The sequence below is a fragment of the Podarcis muralis genome, chromosome 12 (genome assembly GCF_964188315.1).
Source record: "Podarcis muralis chromosome 12, rPodMur119.hap1.1, whole genome shotgun sequence".
NCBI classification, from domain to species: Eukaryota; Metazoa; Chordata; class Lepidosauria; order Squamata; family Lacertidae; genus Podarcis; species Podarcis muralis.
The window spans coordinates 37,473,125-37,496,285 of NC_135666.1; the positions used below are offsets into that span (position 1 = coordinate 37,473,125).

Sequence of the window (23,161 nt, forward strand, 5' to 3'; positions counted from 1 at the left end):
CTTTAAAAAATTGTAACCTGGAAACTGCTGCTTTCTAGGTTTCTCTAAACAAACCTCGTTTAAAAACTACCTCCACCCACAGAATAAAAAGTTTAAAATAACGAGGATGATTTAAAAACACACACACCAACTGGTCATTCTGCAGGGTGGTTTATTTTGGGATCAAGCAAAGAATTTTCTGCAATTTGGACTTGGGGTATTATTCCGCTGTTTCAGATGCCTTCTTCCTCCTTTATTCCCTCCATTGATCACCCATTGTCCAAATTACTTACAACAAATGTATATATTTGTGTTTGCATTTCACTGTAACTGAAGCCATTGAGGACAAGCTACATTAAAAGTACACACGAGACAATAAGAATTAACATTAAAAGCTGCCATGAGTTCATATAAACGACATTTTCTACTGGGGATTTTTATTAAGTAGAGTATATGTAAGTTCCATCCTAAATAAATGCACAATAAATTTCCAGTCTTTTTTAGGAATCCTCCTGGATTCCTACTAAGGAATTACAATAAAATACCTTTGATAATCACATTTAGTGGGAAACGTTTGACTGCTAAACGTTCTTTTTCTTTTTCTTTTTTGCAGGGAAAAAAGACGCAAACTTAAAGCATTTCCCCAATAATGCTGTCCTTCTTGGCTCTTAATTTCGGTACAGTAGGCACACATTTGTGGTTTGATTGTCTTATTTATTCACCAACATCGAGTCCATTCATCTATCTTCCGTATGTATGTTTGTGTATATGGCTCAATTACTAATCGATGGAGCCGTAGAATTCAGAAGTGAAGGAGAGATGTGTATATATATATACACAATATATACAATATATACTATATATACATAAACATATACATACACACACATACATATATATATATATGAAAGAGTAAATAAAATGCCGTAAGAGTTCCAGCCTAGATTCGTACAGGCATCTTAGTCATGCGGCGTTTTAGAACTGTTATCATCTGCACTGCATAATTAAACCGGGTCCCACAGAGATGAAATTGCTTAAGGAAGCGAGCGGGAGCCTTTAACTGCCTCAAAGACATCTGGTGAAGAAATTCAGTGGCCGGTAAATAATTTTCAAATTAAATTTTGTTGTCGAGCCACCAACCTAGAGCCTCTGTTTTGGCCCGGCGAAAAGAACGTCGTTTCAGAAAGATTCTGGTCCGGAGCAGAATTGGAACCAAAGGCAGGGATCATTGGCTGAATGAGAGATTAAGATGGAGCCATCCATGTTCAGCATCTCAAAAGCTCGCCCATTGCATTGTGAAAACTGTTTGCTCCTAATAAATACTTTTTTAAAAAAATTGATCGGAATATTTTTTAAAAAATAAAATAAAAAACCCACGCCTAACTGTGTGTTGTTGTTGTTTTTAAATACACACTGAGCATGTTTCTTTAACAACTCCGCCGCGTTTCAATCACCAGCGTCCGCATTCCAAGCGCTTTGAGATTCCCGGCTATAAAAATTGCTTATGCGGCCTCAGTATAGCGTAGTGCAGTCCTATACAGGTCTACTCTGAAGTAAGAAGCCTCGCTGCATTCATTGGGGCAGATTCCCAGGTAAATTGCCTAAGCCATGAACGGGTTAATATAAACGATTATGTTGTGTGAGTATATCTGCTTTGACTTTGTGCATTATATATCTTTACATTATATCTCCGTTATGCATTTTCACTAGTCGATTACAATATACACGGGATGTTTAACCCAAATGCATCTGTATAAGCTTAAACTGTTTAAATATAGTCTCACTGTACATGTGTTTGATACGTGCACTCAGGCGCACGACATATTATTTGCTCTTACTGCGGTCAAATTAGCAGTATTCTTGAAGCAGGCTTCAAGCTGAGAGGGGAAAATATCAATCTGTACAGTACTGGCATGATAATACTAATAGTTACAAACGGAGAACTTTACCATTGCAGTTATTGACTTTTAAGAGTATAACATATGGAAACACGAAATACTGAAGCATTAAGGTATTCCTTTTAGTAGTGGGGACATATATAATATCGCCTTTTGTTAATATCAAATCAGGAGTTTCAAAACCGCATATGCTGCTCCTAGGAAGTCGACATTTTAGAATTTTTTCCATTGGCTTCATGGCGGAAATCGCCCTTGTTTTCGTGGAACAACACTGCCATCTGCTGTTCCGTCCTGGTAACCGCAAGCAATAAAATAGGTGCAGGAATCTGACGAACGTGTAAACATAGCTGATATCTACCCCTGCAAACGCTTCGGTAATCTACTTTGCCATGCAGTAGCAATTATAGAAAAGGTTCCAGCGGTATATTCATTAAAGATAAACGTTCACCTTACAGCCTACATTTCAGAGGGGAAAGGGCTAATAAAAACGAGCTATTTCCGCAGAGCCGCTTTATCTAAAACAGCCAGACAAAACAAATGAAAGGGCTTTTGTAGAAAATCTTAATTGTGGCTGGACAGTTGTAAACTCATTAAGGGCCGAATTCCAGACAGTTTGCAGACCTGCCATTTATTACGCACTTCCAATGCGGATTCTTTGAAGTCCCCACTGTCTGCAACAACAGAGGGCGTCGCAACATCCCAAACCACTGGGACAGGCATTAATTAGAACTCCCCCCCACCCTTGTTTTTGCAGACAAGAACTGTTTCGCTTTGTGTTAATTTAATGCAATTTACCAGAGATTTCTTTATTTTTAAAAATGAAAATTAAAAAGGCCAACAAAACTCCAAGTGATTTCCCCTGCCTCTCTGAACCTTCGAACATTTTCAAAGCCTGAGATACCGAAGCTTCTTGCCTTCCACCCTACAGCATTTTACACCCCATAAACGGTTACAGCCGTCATTTTCTTTTATGGCACACTATGGCTCTGAATTTTCTTAACAGCTTCTTCAGCTAAGACTTGTTAGCTGGAAGTGTGCGGGCTTGTTTGTGCCTTTAAAATAAACTCTTCTGCAATGAGCTACAGAGGAGTCCCTGTTTGGTCTTGTGCACAACTCTGCTCTAACTGGTATATTTTTTTATGGGGGAGGATAATAATTTCAGAGCGGAGAGCCGAGCCTGCCCGAGGCACGACTAAACTCCCAACGCGTCAGAATTCCTTTTATTCTCCATCCGTTTGGACTGCCCACCCCCACTCCATCGCCTGCATGTATTCGTTAAAGTGTTGGTTAATCTCCATCACCAACACGCCTTTGCCAACCAGCCCGATTTTCTAACCTGAACTTTATAAACAACGACCCAAAAACCTTTCTAGCTTCCATTGTTGCCCGATAAGCCTCCATCTTTGGCTGCGTCAAACGCGGTGTGTTTATTTCGCGGGCGAGAATGCACGGAGGACACAGAAAGCAGCTGGAATGGGTTTTACATTGGGAATGCTTTCTCTATGAAGAGACATGGATGAAATTTCATACTCTATGGATTATTTGCTTCTGGAAGCCAAGCTGTTTTTTAAAAAAATGAGAGTTGAAAGGGGGGCGGGTACTGACCTGCAAAAGGTCACCGAAATTTTATCCTGCTGCTTTGGTTTATGTTTATCAATTGCATTATTATTATTATTATTATTATTATTATTATTATTATTATTATTATTATTATTATTATTATTATTTCACAGCATCTTAACTAATTAAAGACACCCACACTAGTTACTATCCTTCGTTTCCAGTTCAGGGTTCTTTGCAATCGTTGGATAGCCTGGGCGCAACATGCCTGGCCCAGTTACTCCACTGTCTTCTTCTCCCAGATTCCACTCGCGTTTTCGTTTGGGAGAAGGATTTGCCATGTGAACCATAACTGCTTGGAAGTTAAGTTCCATCAAAATGAGTGGGTCTTCCTTTTGAGTAACCGTGTTAAAGGACCAGTGTTAGGATTCTGATTGCTCTCCAAAGGTAAAGATGGGCAGGTTTTGCCTTCTTAATAATCTTAAAAACAGCACAATTTTTTTTTAAAAGAATCAATATATATTTTATTTAGCAAAAAGTTAAATATCATTCTGGACACAACTATTTGGTCAGTAGGCCATGAGGTAACTATTGCAAAATATACAGTGTAGCTTCTGCATAAACATAACGTCCAGGACTTTTTATTTTTTATGTTAATAATCGATACAAATCTACAATAACCAAAAGGTAGGTTTTTTTAGAGTGTATAATTTATTATCAATAAAATTAAACTTCATTACAATAAGAATCAATTAAATTCGATTAAACTCAAAACGTAAACCATAGGTAGTTACCTTCTTTTTCACATATAGGTATAGCTCCGTTATCTCAAAATTGCTCACGGGTGCAAAAACAAGATTCAAGCTAGCCTGATTATTAAGGGTTTCTTTCTTTAATATATAGATTATGATATATACAACTGACGAAGACTGTACTATATATATATAGATAGATAGATCGATCGATCAAGTGTGCATACGAAAATGACTTGCTTCAAAAGAACTGGGGGGTCCACAAGTCCTTGGCTATCCCAGATCATGCCCCCCACTTTTGTGTTTAAAAGCTGGGATAGAAAGAGAGCGAACGAATTGGTTTCCCCCCGGTACAATCCAAGGTTCACTGTCTAATAATGATACAGAAAAAAGGACTCCTTACACTACCGAGCTATACTCTATGCAACCTTTATAATAAACAACCTGAGTTCAAATTGAATCCTAGCTTACACAATCACATCTGGTACAGCACCCAAGCACAAAAAATTGAGTCACAAATATAATTACCACAATAAAACACAGTGTTCAAGTATTAGAGCAGACCTCTCTCTGCCGCGCAAAGAGCAAATAAAATTAACTACGTCGACTAACCTATACAGTCTGTAAAGAATTGTGCATTAAAAAGGTAGTTTCTTTCTTTCTTTCTTTCTTTCTTTCTTTCTTTCTTTCTTTCTTTCTTTCGTGAAGGACAGGTAGATTTAGACAAGCCAACAGATCAGCCTTCCGAGTTTAATGCCCCCTTTCCTTTCCTATGATTAGAAAATGATAAATCTGGGTACCTCCATAATAGCACCGGGGCACAGCCATATCTCCCTGCACGCTGGCGAGATACATTCAAGAGCTGAATTGGCCAAGGACAAAACAACAGCAACAACCCCAGGGGGGTGGGAAATCCCAAATAATATTAATAATAATAACAACAACAACACATGAGGCCTGGACACAGTCTCGGGGTATGCTGGGAACAGAAGAGGGGAGGATTGTGTTGCGTTGCGCTGGAAGGGGAGATTTTTGCTGTTTGAAACGTGATTAAACCTGGAAGCCGAGCATCATTCATCCTTTGCTCGGTCTTTGTTGATTTTCTTCATTTTCATCCTCCGGTTCTGAAACCAGATTTTCACTTGTCTCTCGGTTAAATTCAGGAGCCGGGCCACTTCGTACCGTCGGTCCCTGGTGAGATACATGTTGAACAAAAACTCTTTCTCCAGCTCCAGCGTCTGGTGCTTGGTGTAAGGGCACCGTTTTTTCCGAGTGGATCTCGCGTGCAACCAATTCGCGGCCGGGTTGTCTGCAAGGAAAACGACGCCAAAGAGGGTTAAGTTGGCGAAGAACCCCGCACCAACAACACCTCCCCCGTACTGCTATTATGACTGCATCTCCACCCCATAGGCACACAAACAGACCTCCTCCCACCCCCCCAAGCCACCACCTTCCTTTTGAAGAGCATGGATGCCCTGATATTGGTGGTTTACGACATTCCTTTCCTTTGGACAGACGTACAGGATGGGGTCAGACACAATGGACTCCAAACTGAGACACACGGAAAAGGTCACGTAGAATTACGCGTAGTAAAAAAAGAAAAAGAAAAAGGGAGGGGGGAACCCCACTGGCCACCGCCTCACTTCTTCATAGTGTTTATATAGGGTGTAATTTCAAAGCCTGCCTTTGCTGCTTACCTTCCTCTCAGCCAAGCCCCCTGATTTCTCTCTCTCTTCTCCCCCCCCCCCCGGAAAAAAAAATATAGGACCGGTGCACAACCCCTGAGAATAAGTGTCATACGGAAAATGTTTCACTTTCCAGTTCTGACCTTCTAACCACTGGGCGCTTTCAAGGAGATAAGGGAACACACCCACCCGGCCCTCTCCTCGGGCGAAGCCTGGCTTGCTTAGGTAGGAAAACACCTACTCACACATTTGCATTTGGCATGATTTGCCGTGCCTGCACTATTGATCCGCTAGCTCGGTTCTAAAGGCAAGCGAAGGTGTTAGCAACAAGCAAAGGAGTGGAATAAACAGTCGCCAAAGAGAGTGCTAAAATGAAGTTAGAGAAAACACACACACACACATGCACAGTTGTCGTTCTTGGCTTTCCTAGCTCAGTCGTCACAAAAGGATCAGATTCACATCCAATGTTTTGTTTTTCCTCGCCTCTCCCAAGTAACTTGGGTTGTGCGCGACCACCACCCTCTCACGCCGCCCCCCCCCTTACACCGCCCGGCTCTCTCCTCCCATCCCCCCCCCCCAATGTGGCTTTGTAGCTGAAGCGTGCGCCCAGGAAAACACGCTGGTGACGCGCCCCTGCACACTGTTGCGACAGGGAGGTCATGCTGGACTTTGCTGGCACCTTGACGCTGAGAAACACACACAGACCTAGCTGGCTGCATAGACCGTGAGCCTACAAAGACTGTGGCACCAAATATGTACATACACGCGTATATGCATGCGCAACCATCTTTCCGTTTTACGCACACAATTCTACACACACAGAGATAGAGAGAAGCTCAGTGGTGCCGCTGGACGTTCTTCTATGACCACAGAAGCCCCCACCCAGTCACCCACCCAGCAGCCATTGCCGCATAGCTCACGGTAGACGGTGGCTCTCGACACCCAGCCCCCTACCCACCCTCCCGCCCAAGCCCAGGCGGATGGCACTTACTTGGGTCGATCTGGGGCTTGTCTCCGTTCGCCTCGCTCTCGCCATTGTTTTCCGAGAACGCGCCGTCGTTGCCTTGCTTATCCCTATCAGCTGGAGGAGAACCACAAGCATAGTCAGTCAGAGAGAGCGCGTGCGTGTCAAAGGTGGTACAGTCACCCCTCCTGGCCGTGAGCGGTTCAGGTTTAATGCCGTAATGCCTGCTGGCCGGCAAGCCCGGGAAAGACAAGGAGCCCGGCATGGGCTCCAGCCACGAGCGCATGTACCTGCCGTCGGGCGCTGCCATTGGTGCCTGGTGATGCACGTACGGGTGGTACACGGTGGGCACATTGTTAGCGCTCGGCGGGTGCACGGCGTTCCAGGAAGTGCTGAAGACGGAGGTTTTCGACTGAAAGCTGCACGGGGTGAACTCGGGGTGGTCTCCAAGGGTCGCCTGCCTGGCCGGCTGACCTAGAGAAGCCGAGCCATAGCGGGACTGCACCAGCTCCTCGCTGTCGTGGATGAGGAAAGAGTCCACGTAGTAGTTGCTGAGCGTCCCCGAAGAAGACATAGCCATCCAAGCCAAGCCCCAGCCCCAGCCCCAGTGCAAAAAAAGGAGAGGCAAGACCTGGCGAAATTATGAAACTGCAGATTTCATGTAACAACTTGGTCCTCACGAAGAAGTACAGTCACCTAATAAGTTGAAGGCTGCCTGTCAGCCCATTGGCTGCCTCGCGTCACATGGCCGGGCAGCAGAACAATAAAGTATAAATCAGTCCGCAGGCTATTAATGGGTCAGTGTTTTCCCGTCATCATTTTTATAGCAAAGCCATATGTTTTTATGCAAAGGGATAGACGACTTGTACGGCAATATTTGTTTTAATTGTGGCTGATCGAGATTAAAAGATCAGAATTTTGGGTATGGCCACCTTTCTTAAGCGGACTATTTTATATCATAATTAATCATCCCATCAATGGTCCGTGTTCCTTGCAAAAAAAAAAAGCCAAGTCTCTCTCTCTCACACACACACACACACACATACACACACACACACACACACACACAAAGACAGGCTACCCTCCTTGTGATCGGAGACCTTCACATAAAATTATACAATAATTGAAGCAATAAAAAAGCAAAATAACATTGGCGGCATACTGTATTTAAATATATATTTATTATATTTCATAAGGAGTTATTGTTTCGGGAGCCACGGGGTTGTTATTAAGTCAGTAACTACGAGCATATTCATTTGCATCGCTGTGTTTCACAGCAGTAAAAATTTACGAGTGCCTGGAAAGGTTAAATTATACTATTGTGTTTAGTTTGGGAACTCACTGTAAATAATACTGTGCCGCTGAGTTCAGAGCTAACTGGGGCTGGCAGGGAAAAGTCAAATCCAACACGATTCCCCTTTCCAGAAGGGAATCTGCCCACCGCCGAACAGAGCAGGAGGATAACTGGGGCTGGGGGCGAGAGATCTCAAATCGATATCGAAATTTGCATCTTTATCTGCACCTCCGATCTAAGAGTCCTCGGACCCACAGCCAGGAATCCCTCACTGTGGAATCGGACCCACAACTAGGAATCCCAAACACCCACCTCCTGGCTCCTCAGTAATCTCTTTCTCTTCTCTCTCCCTCCCCTCGCCCCCTGCACAGCCCCCGAAATAATTCCAGCAGCAGAATAAGGCAAGGAACCGCAGACACATTTAAATTCTGCCAGAAATACTAGCTTAACCTGCAGGTGTGGGAGACAATTACCCTTCTTGCTGTTTTTTTTCTTTTAAATAATATTGTGACATTTTATCAAGAAGTTGTTTGATGCCCTGTTCTTTGATGCAGGTTTGACAACTAGATAACCTTTATATTTTATTTTATGTTATTTTATTTTGGTAAAAGGAAGAGACCAAGTCAAGAGGAGGAATGCAGAAGAGAACTTTTATGCGGGAGAAAAACTGAGCGGACACATCCCCCTCGATCAAGTTGACTGCGGCGGGATCCACGGCCACTGGGCATTTTATCCCTTCTCTCTCTCTCTCTCTCTCTCTCTCTCTCTCTGAAGTGTAACTACACATTCTGTCAAGAACCGGATAAAGCACAGCTATGTTGGAGACTGTGAGTGTGTGAGACTGTGTGTCTGTCTGTGGGTGGGGAAGGAATACACACAAACACACACACACACACACACACACACACACACTACACACACACTATACACACACACTCACATTCACACACTCTTCATGACGATTAATTCCTAAGCATGCATGAAAGCAAAATAGGAGCAAAAATCCTGTCTGTCGCCTGCCCTTGATTTTTATGCAGTATCCCCGCTGGCGGATCGCATTCCCGAGCCGTCGGATTTGAGGTGCAAATAGTTATTTACTCTCTGGCACGTTCTTATATGGCTTCTGTAAGCGGCGGAGGGTTACCGCCGTCTAGGAAAAACAAGGAGAAGGTGATACGGTTCTCAGATCAAGTCCAGTGTTGTGGATTAAAGTTATGACTAAATGGTGGATTGTCGGTGACATTTGCATTCATTGTCTTTCTCCGGAGGATTCCTAAACGTCTCCCCCCCCCCCCTATTTATTTCTCTTTCTTTCTTTCTTTTTTCCTTTCTTTCTTTGGAAAGAAATGCTGTGTTCTGCTACTGGGAGGAGGGGGAAGAGAATAAGGATCTCTGTATTTTATTTTATTATTTTATTTTTTTTAACTCTTCGTCAGGCTAGAGACGGGGCAAATAGCAAGGAAACCGCGTGCTAATGAAATTCGTCTGTGAATATTGTGAGCGCAAAAAGTATGGTTCTCATTAGCTTTACATCACGTCAGCGTTCTTTTCCCCTTTCATACTTCTCCAATAGCTGAGTCTTGAGAAAAACTTAAATTAGCAGTCAGTTCTCTTTTTTTGACATAAGGTCCCGAGATTACAAGAAACAATTAATATTTCACAGATCCTCAGCAGAAACAATTTCGCAGGGGCGTTGCTGGAAATCTCTTCCCATGCCTCAACAAAGCCATTTCTTTTTAAAAAAAATGTAGACAAATGTCTTCCTATGTAATTACAGCTAAAGTATGTGATCGCCTTAGTGCGATATCCTCAACAGGAGAGAGGAGGAAAATATTATTATTAGTCGGTTTCTCTCCTGGAAAGACGGAAGTCTTACGTCATTTTTGTTTAAAATCGAGAGTCAGCTGTTGTGAAATATGCTGGCAGAACTTCCTTCCTCCTCGAAGGAGAAAAATAATCTTAACAGCAGGATTCCTAAATGTTTTTATGACTTTTTGGGGTTTCGGAGGCGGTAGTGACTTTTCATTCCGGATTAAGCCTTTGAGAGTGGGAAACAACGGGAATGATCCAGCTGCAATCCCCGGCACGTACTACAGAGTAAGTCCCATTAAAGCTCAGTGGGACTTACTTCTGGGTAAAATTGCAGTCTAAGACTGCAGTCTCTTTACCCAGTTACCTAGAAGTGCCATTGAACTCAGTGGGACTTGCTTTTGAGTAGACATGTAGAAATTTGAAATGTAAGGCTCGCGTTACAATAAAGGAATAAACATTTCAGAGCTCCCTTAAAAAAGCTGGCTGCTGAACCATTAAAATTAAAGAATTTAAAGATGATTTGTTACATTCACCTTCGAAATGATAGAAAGGGATAAATACAAAGTACTTCGCCATTTTCTTCATTTGGTGCACATATTGTATTTTCAGTATAAACAGGAATCTTTTTTTAATAGCTCGGCTTTGTAGCACCTATAGCTGACTTCCATTTAGTGACAAATAATATGAAAATGGAGAAAGCCCCCTCATTAGCCGAATTCCTGCTTTCTTTGAACTGTTAATTAGCTCCAATGAAATAGGCTTCGGGTTGGAATAAGGCGGCTACCAGTCTTTGGACATTACCCTGAACACATAAATTTGGGACTTACTCCCAAGTAAGTGTGTGCAGAACGGTAGCCGTGACATATAAACAACCCATATACACTGTCTCGCCCATTTCGGGAAATTTTCGCCCAGGTTAAAAAATGTTATACTGATCTCAACAGTATTTATTTCAAGTTAGTGTGTATATATGGTCGCAGCTTCAGAGTTTTAATAACTATATCTGGTTACACACACACACACACACACACACACACACACACACACACATATTATTAGGTTTTAACCCTTGAATCTACCTACCAGACAGATCAAAGGAAAAATAAAAACGCCGTTTAAGGGTTATAATTGTGTGCTCGCACTTTATTTACTTATTTTACACAGAGTCTGAAGTAATCAGTATGTTCCTAAACATATCTAAGCAATATAATTGACTAATGTTTCTCTCTCTCCCCCACATATATTCCACCCCCTTCTCCCTCTCATTCATGCACACATATATATGTGTGTACACACAGAGACACATAGAGTTTTCTCTTCTAAGAAAGAAAGAAAGAAAGAAAGAAAGAAAGAAAGAAAGAAAGAAAGAAAAGTAGTCCTAATAGGAATTGGATAATATTCTGTAGGAGGTAATGTATTGCGTACTGATATGGAGAATTCCGGGTTCTTGGGTTTGTCTGTTTTGTTGTGTTTTTAGCTTTTAAATAAGCTTTGCTTGAGATAAGTGACCAAACAATCGTAGAATGATTCAGAAGAAGCACAGACTTCATACAGAAGGCTGGCCATGGTAGCTGCTTGCATACAGCAATGCCTTCTTTCTGTATTCATGTGGTGGGAACATGTACGTCCTCTAGATCCAAGCCGTAGGCACGTGCATTCGTGCAAACACAGACACATACATAACCACACAATGTCCATATTATAAGCAGCAATGCCCCCGAAGCACTTATCGTGTGAACTTGCCATTTAAATTATTCAACAGTGGCAAAGGCTCCCCCAAAAATTGACGGGACGGTGTGTGTTTGTGGAAGGCAGAATTAAACAAATCTGATTTCTCCAGCCCTTTTAATTGTTCTCTGAAACGTTCGGAAACTTGAAGGGTGGGGGAGGGGGGAAAAGAATATAAAGGATATTCCCGTGCGTTTCCCAATACCCACGCACCCGTACCCACCGCAGGACATGGAAGGGAGAGGTCTTGTTCATTTACAATAGCTGTAAACAATGTGTGTATCCGGTGTAAACAAGGCGCTGCAGCTCCTTCGCCTCTCGCTGGGCTGCTGCGCATAAAAGGCAAAGCGACAGCACAGCGCAGCCTCGAGCCCAAGCGAGGTCGCTGTTGCTTATTCCGCCTCATTGGAATGCAGGCGCCCGGACACACTCCAATAATGATCGTAACCGAGGCCTTGTGAGCTACGGAGAAATCCTTGGGGTCCCCCCTCCCGAGTTTTCCTGCCTCCCCGGGCTCCCTCTTTCCGCCCCTTATGCCCTTAGGGTCTGCATTCCCTGCAGACATTGGAAGGACTGTTCTAGCTTCGGGGTGGGGGGGGGGGGGAGAAACAGCGGAGAGAAAACAGAGTGATTCTGAAGGCCACCACTGTAAGGAAAGGGAGAGCAAGGGCTGTGTGTGTGTGTGTGTTTGCGCAAACGGGCCGGCGGCGAGACCTCATAACACAATATAGCTCAATAAAATATAATGAGATAGAACCAGTAAGCAGGGATGGAAATTGCTACCAGATTCTCTCTCTTTACAGCGGAGTAACTGAAACACACCCAATACATAGGGAGGAAAACACCAGGGCAACAGACATTTTTGCGAATAATGCGAATAATATCACCAGCAACAGCAGCAACAATAATCAAAGTATCCATTGATACGGATTAGACAATAAAATCTGGACATTCCTAAACTGGCAGAGTGCACCTGACCTTGAAGGAAACCTGCATGAGAAAACCCGAAGACAACCGATCCTAGCTAAGCTTGAAGGTCTCCTCCAATAGCGCCTTGAAACATTTCCCCCCTCTTCCAACTTGGCTGAAATGGATTAATTGAGGCGACTGGAAAGGCGCGGGGTTTTCGGCGCGCAGAAGGCAAACCAATGGCATTGGGACTTAACGCCTGCCGAGGAAAGGTAGCTTGCCAGATTTCTTCGGTAAAAGGCGGTATTACTAGTATTGTATCGCTATTGCTACGGATGGACTCCGGCGCTTATTCTTATTCTTATTAGACCCGGTTGATGATTTCAAACTGAAGTAATTAAGGCAGTTTCGTGCTGTAGAGAGAGATTGAGATCCAGCCCCAACAACATGAAACTACCTAAACCACCGACCAGTTCTCAGCCTCCTAATTAAGAGGGCTCCCCACTGCCGCTTTCCTTAGGAAACAGGATCCCGCTTCGAATAAATATGGAGAGACACCAATGCCCAAAAGAAACAGATTCCGAGCGGGTGGGGTGGGGAAAGCCCCCTCCCCCCCAAAAAACAGAACAGCAACAAGACCTCACCCTTCCCACCGTCCCCCTCCGCCCTCTCCACCAGAGTCTCCATCTCCGTCTACAAACTTTCCACATTCTTGTGTGTTTAAAAAAAATATGAAGTTCTTTCTCTTCTTCTGGACCCGCCAAATCATTAGAAACGCCTTTGTGCCCACTTCGTAGTCACTCCGTTTAATCTTACTCTCCACGTTCCATCATAGTTCTCTAACTTAGCCCCGGATCGAATTAGGGTATGATGCCTTTTTAAAATGCAACTTAGAGAAGGGGCCAGCGGGGCAGGGAGGCCTCGAGAGGCAAGAATCCTTGTATACATAGGTTATCGAAGACGATCAAGATGCGCGGGTTCAAAGTCTGGAAAAAGAAATGGCTACACAGCCCTTTCAGGCTCCCATCACCACCGCCTCCACTCCCACCCCTTCCAATCTCCCCCTCTCTCTTCCCTCCCCACCCGATTCGCCTTTGTCTGGATTCTGGAGCTGATCAACGTGCAATGATACAGAACCTTAATGCCAAAACATTCTCCGCTTAAGCGCATCCGCAAGCAGGCAGGTAGCGAGGGGAGGAATAAAAACATGGCGGAAAAGCTGATCGATCAAGGAGAACAAGGCTCAAGATCCTCGTTCCCACGTGCTCACCTTTTCAGAATCGCCTTTTTGTGTATGTGGGGGGGCATCTAGGTTTTCCTCTGGAGTTGAAAAGAGCTCCGAGCGTCTAGTGGGGTAGCTTTGTTTGGTTTAAAATAAAAAAAATAAAAAATAATAATAGTGGATCCTTCCTCGTGAGTTAGCCACCGAGTTATTTTAATAAAATAAATAAATAAAGAGAAGCCCAGGTCCTCTAACTTCGCAAATAGGCAGCCCTTGGCTTCCTCTGTCTGTGCAGCCCCTCAGTCAACTAAAACCACTCGTCCAAGACAGCAACAATCCAGATATACTAGCAAGTCATAAAACTGAACAAAAGCCGACAAACCTTACAGCACCATTGCTATATGGCCCAGACAAATTACGACCGTCTAGGTAATATTTAAATAGATTCCTAAAGTAATTGCAGGGGGCTCGGGCAAACTATTCCTGTTGTAAAAGTTCTTGGAGATCTGAAAGTAGGACCATGAGAATAAACAGTCACAAACGAGGTATTTTTTTTTTTTTAAAAAGAGGGTGGTTCATTCCATGCCTTTTATTCTTCTTCCAAGAGAAACATAAACAGCGTCTCCATTTTGTCCTGTGTTTTTTTGTTTTTGTTTTTGTTTTGCTTTACTTCCACGCAGGGCAGCATTACAGTTCATTGGTTTTAAGGTAAGGAGGGGATGGACGAGAGATAGAGCTAACATCGAGAATAACGCTATAGAATGCTTTGCTTGCAACAGTATCGGCATTTTAATAATATTAATAATATTAATATTAATAGACATTTATACATATTCTGTATTCATAGATATTTTTTTCTTAAAAAAAAAATCTTCTCTTTGCACTACACGCTTGACCTTTTCAACGCATGTAACTTCACAGTATCAAAGAAACCAGGGGGGGAAACTTTCACCTCCCTTGCTGTCCCCCACAGTCAAGTCAGGGGGGAAATTCATCTGGTGGTCCAATATACATAGAATAACACACCTCTCCGTGGACAAAGTCGTTTCTCCTCTCCAAAGCGGGAAGATTTCTTCCTTCCTTCCTTTCATGTGCTTGCCAAGCGTAACTAGCGGTAACCCAAAGGTATCCAAAGCAAAAACTACCTCAAGTCATTACCTACAACCAGAAAGTGTAAGATTTTAGCCAATAAAGCAGACAAAGACTTTCCTCTCTCCTTTTGGGGGGGGGAGGGGGAGGAGGAGGAGGAGGGGGAAGAGGTCTCATTTTCGTGGCAATTTAAAAAGTTGTAATATTAAATATGGATTTTTGGGTACGCGGGGGATTGGGCACAAACAAACATATAAGTGCGCCAGACTTGGCTCCTGACACCATATTCTATAACCTGATTTTATCTGGATCGGCTAGACGCATGTTTCCTATTAAGCAGCGGCGTGGCCAGATTTTAATTATTCAAAACCATCCTCGGCTCAGATCCAAAACACCAGCTACTATTACAGTGGGGTGGGAGAGAACGCAAGTTGCCTTCAGTCTTATTTGGCTCAATTTTCTGAAAATGGAGTTTGGGAGAAGGGTGTTGAGAAGGGGGGGACAATAGGCATCTAGGGTTCTGAAAACCATTTCCCCCCCTCAGCGTCAGACTTTCCAGACCGGGCATTGACTGAGGGCAGCAGCGGACATGGATGGGGTAGTGTGCATCAGTTATGGCTTCATCCCAACGAAATCAATTACCAAGAGGCCATGGAGAGGCCGAGGATGTAATTGAAAGGCTCGGACGCACACAGGTGCGAGTAGCTAGAGGTGGGGAGGAGACCCGTGGGTGGGGGGGGGTGGGGGGGTGGAACCGTCCTAGCTGTTCAGACCATCAAGATGCGTGCCTAGGGTTCATCAGGAGAAATTGAAGTTGGCTGTGAGCTCCCGGATTCGATTCTCCCTGTTCATTTTCTTCAGTTTCATCCTGCGGTTCTGAAACCAGATTTTGACTTGTCTGTCTGTTAGGTGGACTGTGCGGCTGATCTCTAGGCGACGCTCACGAGTCAGGTACATGTTGAACAGAAACTCCTTTTCCAGCTCGAGAGTTTGGTGCTTGGTGTAAGGGCATCGCTTCTTCCTGCCACTTTTTGCGGTGAGCCAACTGGCTGCGTTCTCTCCTTTGGAATTGCCTAGTTTTAAGGGGAAAAAATAAGGGGGGGAAAGGGAAGGTTACCAGAACGACACCAGGAAAACTTGGGCGGCGTAGCGGGGCTGGGCTGGGGGACGCTTCCGTACTTAGTACCGAATATAAATTTGAGAAGGGCACTCTGGCCTTCCTTCAGGGTTCGGGTCCCTCTTAAATTGGGAGCCCCAAAGGAGAGCGAGCATTGCAACACACTCCCTGACTTTGCCGCATCTCGCTGGTCTGAGAGACCGGATCGCTTTTGGAGTTGACACCGATGCGCACAAATGCCTTTGGCAGTGGCGTCTTGCAGGGTTTTGCCTCTGCTTCAGTCCTGGCCGTTTGTTCTCAAAACACTCGTTGCGAGACCGCCCCCTGCTCCCTCCCCTAAATCCAGATTATTTGAAAATGTGGTCGACGCTGCCGAAGCGCTCGATTAAAAAAAAAGAAGAACCCCTCGGTGGCTGTTTTTTTTTATTGGGGGTGGGGTCGTTTTCGAATTGTTATGCCTAATATTTCTGGCGAATGAGGGCTGCAATCCCATCTAAACCACTCCACACACCCTTCCAGAGCATGTTCGCTCAGAAGTAAGTCCCACTGTGTTCAGTGCGGCTTACTCCCCGGTAAGCAGGTATAGGAATGTTGCGTTACTGAGAATCAAGCCCGTTCAATTCAGTGGCGCAGCAAACAAGCAAGCATAGGAACGGGCTGTGCGTTTCCAAATTCAAATTAAATCTAAACCGTTGGGCAGTTTAGCGCTGAGATGGTTCCTACAAGCACACACTGATGATGCACGTTGTTTTTTTTAAAGCACATATGCATTTCTCTTTATTTTTTGGACGTACATGTAACTGGAGGTGGGGTTGGGGCGGGAAACCCAACTCTCTCTGTGTGCATTTAGATAACGATATGCATATGCATGTATGTGTGCACGCACGTAACATGCTTCATTGCATCCTGTTTCAGAATTGTGGGAGAAAAGACAACTGTAAGCTTACCCTGCGGAGTTCCCGGTTTTATTTCCTTATTATTATTTTATTATTCCCTTTAATGGCATCATGAAATAGAAAATCCTTCTGCAAAAGCCACTCGCCATCCCCGCGCGTTGAAATGAATGACTGAGCACCGACCAGGAACTCTGGCATTCTTGCACAGCTCCCATTCATTCCAATGACCCTGCGTATATTTCAACACAGAAGCCTTGTGGCGCTCTGGAGAGCCTCTCGCAGCGCAGTCTCCAGCAGTCTAATTTGATAGTGCTTCATAGAAGAGAATTTTAACCCAGCTGCCTTTTTTTTTTTTTAAAGGCATCCAGGATCGTAAACTAGAACTTAGCCTGTTAATGGGCTTATTTATTGGCGCTGGCCCCTTGCTTACTTTGGACGCTTTACAAACATCTATGTTATCTCTGCAGTCACCTCAGCATCACTTGAGGCGAGGAAATACAGAGCTGTATTTATCTCTTTTTCCTTTTCTTCCTATTTTGTCTCTTTTCAAGCCCTTTGGCTTTAGGATTTTACCCATACTCAGCTTTTCCTTTCTTTTTGCATGGCTCATAAACTCGAAGGGGTGGCTATATCAATATTTATTTATTTACAGCATCCCAGCGTCCAAATATGAATGGCAGCTCAGCAGGTTACGCTCAGCCGCTCTATGAATGGCCATTTTGGCCAGCGAAGGGGGCTTCCAGTATTCTGGTCGATTCTCACCCCCTTATCGCATCCCACCCCTCCTGGTTTTTGTGGCAACGGGGCCGGCTGCCGTGCGCGGGGGCGGGGGAGCTAGGCGGGTAGAGAGTAGTGCATTTATTTATTTTATTTTATTGCTTACCTAGCGTTTCCTTCTCTGGAGAGGGCTTGCTGTTCTCTGAAGGAGCCGGGGAGAGTTCTTCGGGGGCCGAAGAGGAAGCTTGCCCTTCTTCCTCACCCCTTTGGGCCACGCAAGCCAAGGTGCTGGGGGGGGATGAATCCTCGCTCTCTTTCCTCCCCGGATCCGGCGGTGGGACTGCAGGAGTCAACGCTGGCGGAGTTTCAAAGCGCACTTGAGGTTGCGGGGCGAACTGGGAAGGAACCACCATCTGCCCCGGATGGTGCTGCTGCTGCTGCTGCTGTTGGTGATGATGTTGATGGTGGTGGTTGCTGTTGTTGTTGTAGCTGCTGCCATTGCTGCTGCCGCTGCTCTTGCTGGTACCGTAGGCTTGAGACAAGCGGAAGTAGCCTGGGACGGGCACCCCGGTGGCTGTCACGTTGTTCATGGAGCAGACCTCCGAGCTCAGCCTTGGGAAAACGGACAAGTCGGTGGCCGCCGCCTCTTTGGGGCCCTTCTCGGCGTCATAGAGGCAGTAGGAGCTCTCCTCTTTGATGTTGGGAGCGAAGGAGCAGGAGGTCGCCTGCGGGCTCTCGTGCTCTTCCAGGCGGCAGGACCTGGGGGGATCTAGCCAGACTTCCATCCCTGACATGTAGGCGTGAGAAGCCGGCGCCACGCTTGGAGAAGGGCCTTCATTGCGTTTGCTCAAGACCGGGAAAAGCCCGTAGCTTTGCAGCCCATAGGACAGATCGGACGCCTGTGGCAGGTAGACACCGCTGTTGTTGGGATAGTAGCCGCCGCCGCCTCCTCCGCCTCCTCCTCCTCCAACTCCTCCGCCGCCCCCGCCTCCGCCTCCTCCGCCTTCCCCTCTGCTTGAGGCTGAGCTGATCAAGGAGTCCACCAAAAAAGAGTTTGCAGCGGGGCTCTCCGAGCATGCCATGGCCGTGGTGGAATAATTTGGCGAAGAGAGCAGATAGCCCTTTCTGGCTGACATTTCTTGTGCAAAACATGCTGGATATGATTAGAGATACCCCCGCGCCACGGCGAGTGCGTGCAGCCAATGGAATCCCAGCCCTCGCCAGCAACCCCTCCCCGTTTGGTTTCGTAGGCAATGAGCTGCTCTCAGGTCCACTGCTGAATTTTATATATGTGTGTGTGTATGTGTGTGTGTGTGTGTAATCGATGGTGCCACATAGCTGCCCTTGCCTAGGTACCCGGGGTACAATTGATGTTGCCACATATAGGCTGTCTTTTGCCTGCGTGTGAGCAAAGGAGGGGGAAAGGCGCGCGTGGGCTCTCGCGCACACGGAGGAGAAAGGGGAGACAAACAATAGAAAACAATTTGCCCCGATTTTAATGCAACCCATAATTTAGCCAGGCTTCCTCTTTAAGCATATGCGCTAATATAAAATTGCAAAGGAGCATATTAAGCGTTCAGGTCGTAAAGCGAGCTGTAAGTGAACCTTTCAACATCCCAGCTCCTCTCTCTCTTTCTCCCACCTCGCCACCAACATTCCCCCCTCCCCCTTTTGCTCTCCCAATCCCATCTCATACAGCCCATGGCTGTGATGAAATTATTAAAACCTCAGTATTTATTGTCAAGCCCTGGGACATGCTTTTGCTTACCTATTTCTAGTGGCGGTGATTATGGCATCACGGGCCACTGGAAGTTCTAAACCAATCTGACCTCCTCACTAGCACTGAAGGTTTACGGACATCATAAAGTCACCCAATGTCTCCTCAAGATGACAACGGCACTAATGAAGAAAATTCTCAAGCCTGGCTCCCATCTTTGAATATTGGCATATACGTGTTTTACGCGGAAGCAAGTCCCACTGTGTTCAGTGTGGGATGGGTGGGTTTACTTTCAGCTAAGTGTACATATAGAAATACCGGCTCAGAAGTGAACCCCCGCCTGGCAGAGAGGCTGAGGAGCGCCACTGTGAAATATTCCTGTCTAGCGCCGCAGAAGCAACAGTAACAATATGAGCCCATCTTTGTTGACCCAGTAAGCAAGCATTGCATCGAAGTCTTCCGTATCTGGTCTTAAACTAACATGCGAAGCAGAAATATCTGGTGTGTCTTGTAGGGACGAGGATAGCAAAAGGTCTCACAGAACGTGGATGCGAGATATCCTCAGATTAACATTCAATTCTAATGGTTAGTGTTCGGAATGGTTTCTTTTTCCCCCAAGGGGGAGTATAATAATAATCGCACACCCACTATAGATTCAAAAGTGCGCCACAAGCAAATTATCTCAAAATATCCTCATTCTCAACCCATAAAAGGCTAAAAAGGACTGTCAGACAAAACTGTGTAGCCAGTTCGTAATTGTGGTAGACAACTAGCAGACAAGAGAGTGAGACCGGCAGACGGGGGCAGATAGATAGATTTTTTAATTGGGGGGGGGGGGGAGAGAGAGAGCGAAAGAATGGCTCCACTTCTCTCTCTGCCTCTCTGTCTCTCATGTTCTTGGCACGCGTTGTTTGGAAATAATAAAAACTTGAGAGAAATAACATCTCTTATTGTCCATGGAGTCTTTTAGAATTATTATTTTTTAAGAAAAGAAAACAAATATTTGTTTAACTTTTTTTTTTTTAGGTTACAAATCCCTGCGTTAAGTATCTCTTCTTCCAAACCGCCCCAGCTGGTAGGATTTAAATGATCGCCTGTCTCTGCTCCCAAGCGAGTAGGAATATTCTTTTGAACAATTCAATATTGTGCTGTAAATCTTCTGCTCGGTTCCGTTTTGGCACCCACTCCCTCGTCCATAAAGCCCTCAAAATCGCTAAGAATGCCAAGGGAATCGGGAGGCAAAGGCGCTGCCTTATTTTCCTGACCAAGCCTTCGGTGTAGTGAGTGCAGCAGAGAGGGTGGCTTTCAGATATACCCTCTCTCTCTGGCACGGCTTACCCTTGGCTTTCATACAATGCAGGTCGAGTCCTGCAAAATGCTCATATGCCACTCCGCACATTTCCCCCTTTCCACGGAGGGCTGGGTAGGGTAGGATTGATCTGCCAAGCCTCGCATGCCTAATAACGCCCTGGTTTTGCCTACAAAAGTGGGGAATTTCCCTCCCTTCCTTCTGGGATTCCCCTCCGCTTAGCTTCTAAAAGATTCAGAAGGCAGCAGGACACAGAACGCGACTTTTCTCCTAGGCAAGTGAACGCGAAGGGGGCCTCCTGAGGTTTCTGGCTTGTCGGATGGGAAGCCTGGCAGAGATAGTTGCAACTTTGCCGGGCCCGTAAAATCTTTATGGAAAGGCAAGACGTCCTTCTTAAGCCACTTCCACCACTGCCATACCCATCACCCTCACCTCTCATCTCCTCTCCCACCAGCCAATAATTGCACCCTGGGTTTTTCACTTCTGCTGGCTTCCAGCACAAGTTAAGCATGGAGGCAGAACAACCAGAGGCAGGGGGTCAGCAGCCTATAAGTAGAGCCGCCTTCCCCACACCCTGGAGTAATATTGTCCGTGTTTCCCCAACTCGACTTAACTTACACTGTGTTAATGTGTGAGGAACAAGTTCTTATCAGATTCCTAGGAGGGCAATATGACTTCTAGCAAAATTAATGCCATATAAGGAGCACTTTTATGGGCTAGCACATTGGAAACGTATTATCAATGGGCTTAGAGTTGTAACAGCAGATCTCCGCGCAATGAAATGGGACCCGCGCGCACGGCCCACCTTCGCCTTTCCCAGGACTTGGTGGGGCTAAAATCAGGTAGATCAAAACTTCGAGGAGGGGGAATCTCGTCCCTCTGTGCGGTGTGTTGATCCCCGCCTTCACCCCTCAGCTGCCAGATCCAAAAGAAATGAAGCGCATGCCTTGAAAAATCTTGCTACTTATGCAACAACAACAACAACAACAGCCGTCTACCTGGGGAAGGGTCCGTTGGCGAACAAAGGAAAGATACTACAAGTCTGTTTAAAAATAATAATCACCCCCCCCAGTTTAAATAAAAAGATTGCGAATCTATAGATCCCAATGGAAAGAATTCCCTTCCGCCATTCCTCTCTTTAAATAAGTGCTACAGTGAAGGTCGAGCCGATTCGTGACTCTAGCGAAGGCGAAAAACCTGGAGATACGGGAATTCGCACCTCCTAAGTGCACGGGCGACTGACCATTTCCCGTTTCAAAGAGGTCCAGGGGCATCCCGTGGGCCACTTTGGAGGTCAATTGGACCTTTGGTCGGATCCATCCCAGCAAGACTCGGTTTCTGCTCTTAGGATTCAAGAGAAGACTCGAAGGGGAAACCGGCGGTCGAAACCAGAGGAGCGGGGCTAGGAAAATGGTTTGAAACCTCTTCTCTTTCAGGTTAGAACCGCTTGCAGCTGGACACACACACACACACACCCTCTGCAATCCAGGGTCCTGTTGGTTCCTTTTCACTCAAAGTATAAGGCAATAAGGAAGCGGCCCCTCGTATCCAGGGCCCCCTTTTATGGTTGCGTTTGTGGGACCCAAAGCGTCTGGGCTTTGATGGTCAAGGCACCCAGGGCCGGATCCAAAGCCCGGGGAGGTCAATGGTAAAGAGAAGGCTAGCATTTGACTCGGGGAAGCTTTTGGACCGCGCGAGGAGGAGCTCGTGAACTCGGCTCTCGGCGCCTTTTCCTTTAATCGCTAACAAGGCCAAAAGCATCGTCAAAGCCAGTGAAGTAAAACTAATAATGCGCACTTGATTTTTAACTATAAAAGATAATGGTCAATTCTAGAGCAAACTAAACTACTTTGGCGTGCATTGTGTGTAGCGGTAACATTTTAAACACTTAACAATGTGTCTCGGACATTAACCAGGACTTTATAGCATTTCTTGAGACTATTATGCAGGGCGCGCGCGGGGGGGGGGGAGAGAGAAGAGAAATGACTGCTTTTTCATTCTGCTCCTGCCAACAAACTCGTCTGGGAGATTGGGAAGTGGGTGGGTGGAGGGTTGGCGGGTTAAGCACCAGCAAACAGCCAGCCAGCTCTACAACCAGGTTGCGCTGGAACATGTGGGTCGGCAAAGCCTAGAGTCTCCTTAGTTGAGTTATGGAATGGACCGAAGGCTCTCAGAAGCCACCCAAAGGGCTGGTAGTTTGAGGTGAGGGGTGGGGAGACCAGCTTTTGTACACTGCGGAGACACAGATATCCTATTAATTTTTTAAACAACAACAACAACGCCACAGTTATTGGTCCAAGAGAAATATAATGGCTGCATTAGTACAGTCGTTAGGCTGTTTTATGAGTTTGAACTGAAAATTAAAAAAGACTGGAAGGGCTAAGGAAGACACAATAACTTAAGCCAAGTTAGATCGAAGGAGGGATTTCCCCCCCCCCTGCCACTTTCTGTCTCTCTTCCTTTAAAATCCCACTCGCTGAAGAGAATGATTTATCCACTCCTTATTTCCAGGA

The 23,161-nt window shown here is 45.5% G+C and overlaps 2 protein-coding genes across 2 annotated transcripts; both read right to left on the minus strand.

Annotated features, from left to right (window-relative positions):
• Positions 1-4,125: 4,125 nt before the first annotated feature.
• On the minus strand, positions 4,126-9,315 carry HOXA9 (homeobox A9). Its single transcript, XM_028750536.2, has 2 exons — positions 6,866-9,315; positions 4,126-5,498 (listed from the first exon to the last, which is right to left on the minus strand). Exons 1-2 carry the CDS (start codon positions 7,416-7,418, stop codon positions 5,260-5,262), a joined length of 792 nt encoding a protein of 263 aa, XP_028606369.1. The 5' UTR covers positions 7,419-9,315; the 3' UTR covers positions 4,126-5,259.
• Positions 9,316-13,307: 3,992 nt separating this feature from the next.
• On the minus strand, positions 13,308-20,099 carry HOXA10 (homeobox A10). Its single transcript, XM_028750526.2, has 2 exons — positions 17,789-20,099; positions 13,308-15,965 (listed from the first exon to the last, which is right to left on the minus strand). The coding sequence occupies exons 1-2, from the start codon at positions 18,756-18,758 to the stop codon at positions 15,691-15,693; spliced, it is 1,245 nt and encodes a 414-aa protein (XP_028606359.2). The 5' UTR covers positions 18,759-20,099; the 3' UTR covers positions 13,308-15,690.
• Positions 20,100-23,161: the final 3,062 nt, after the last annotated feature.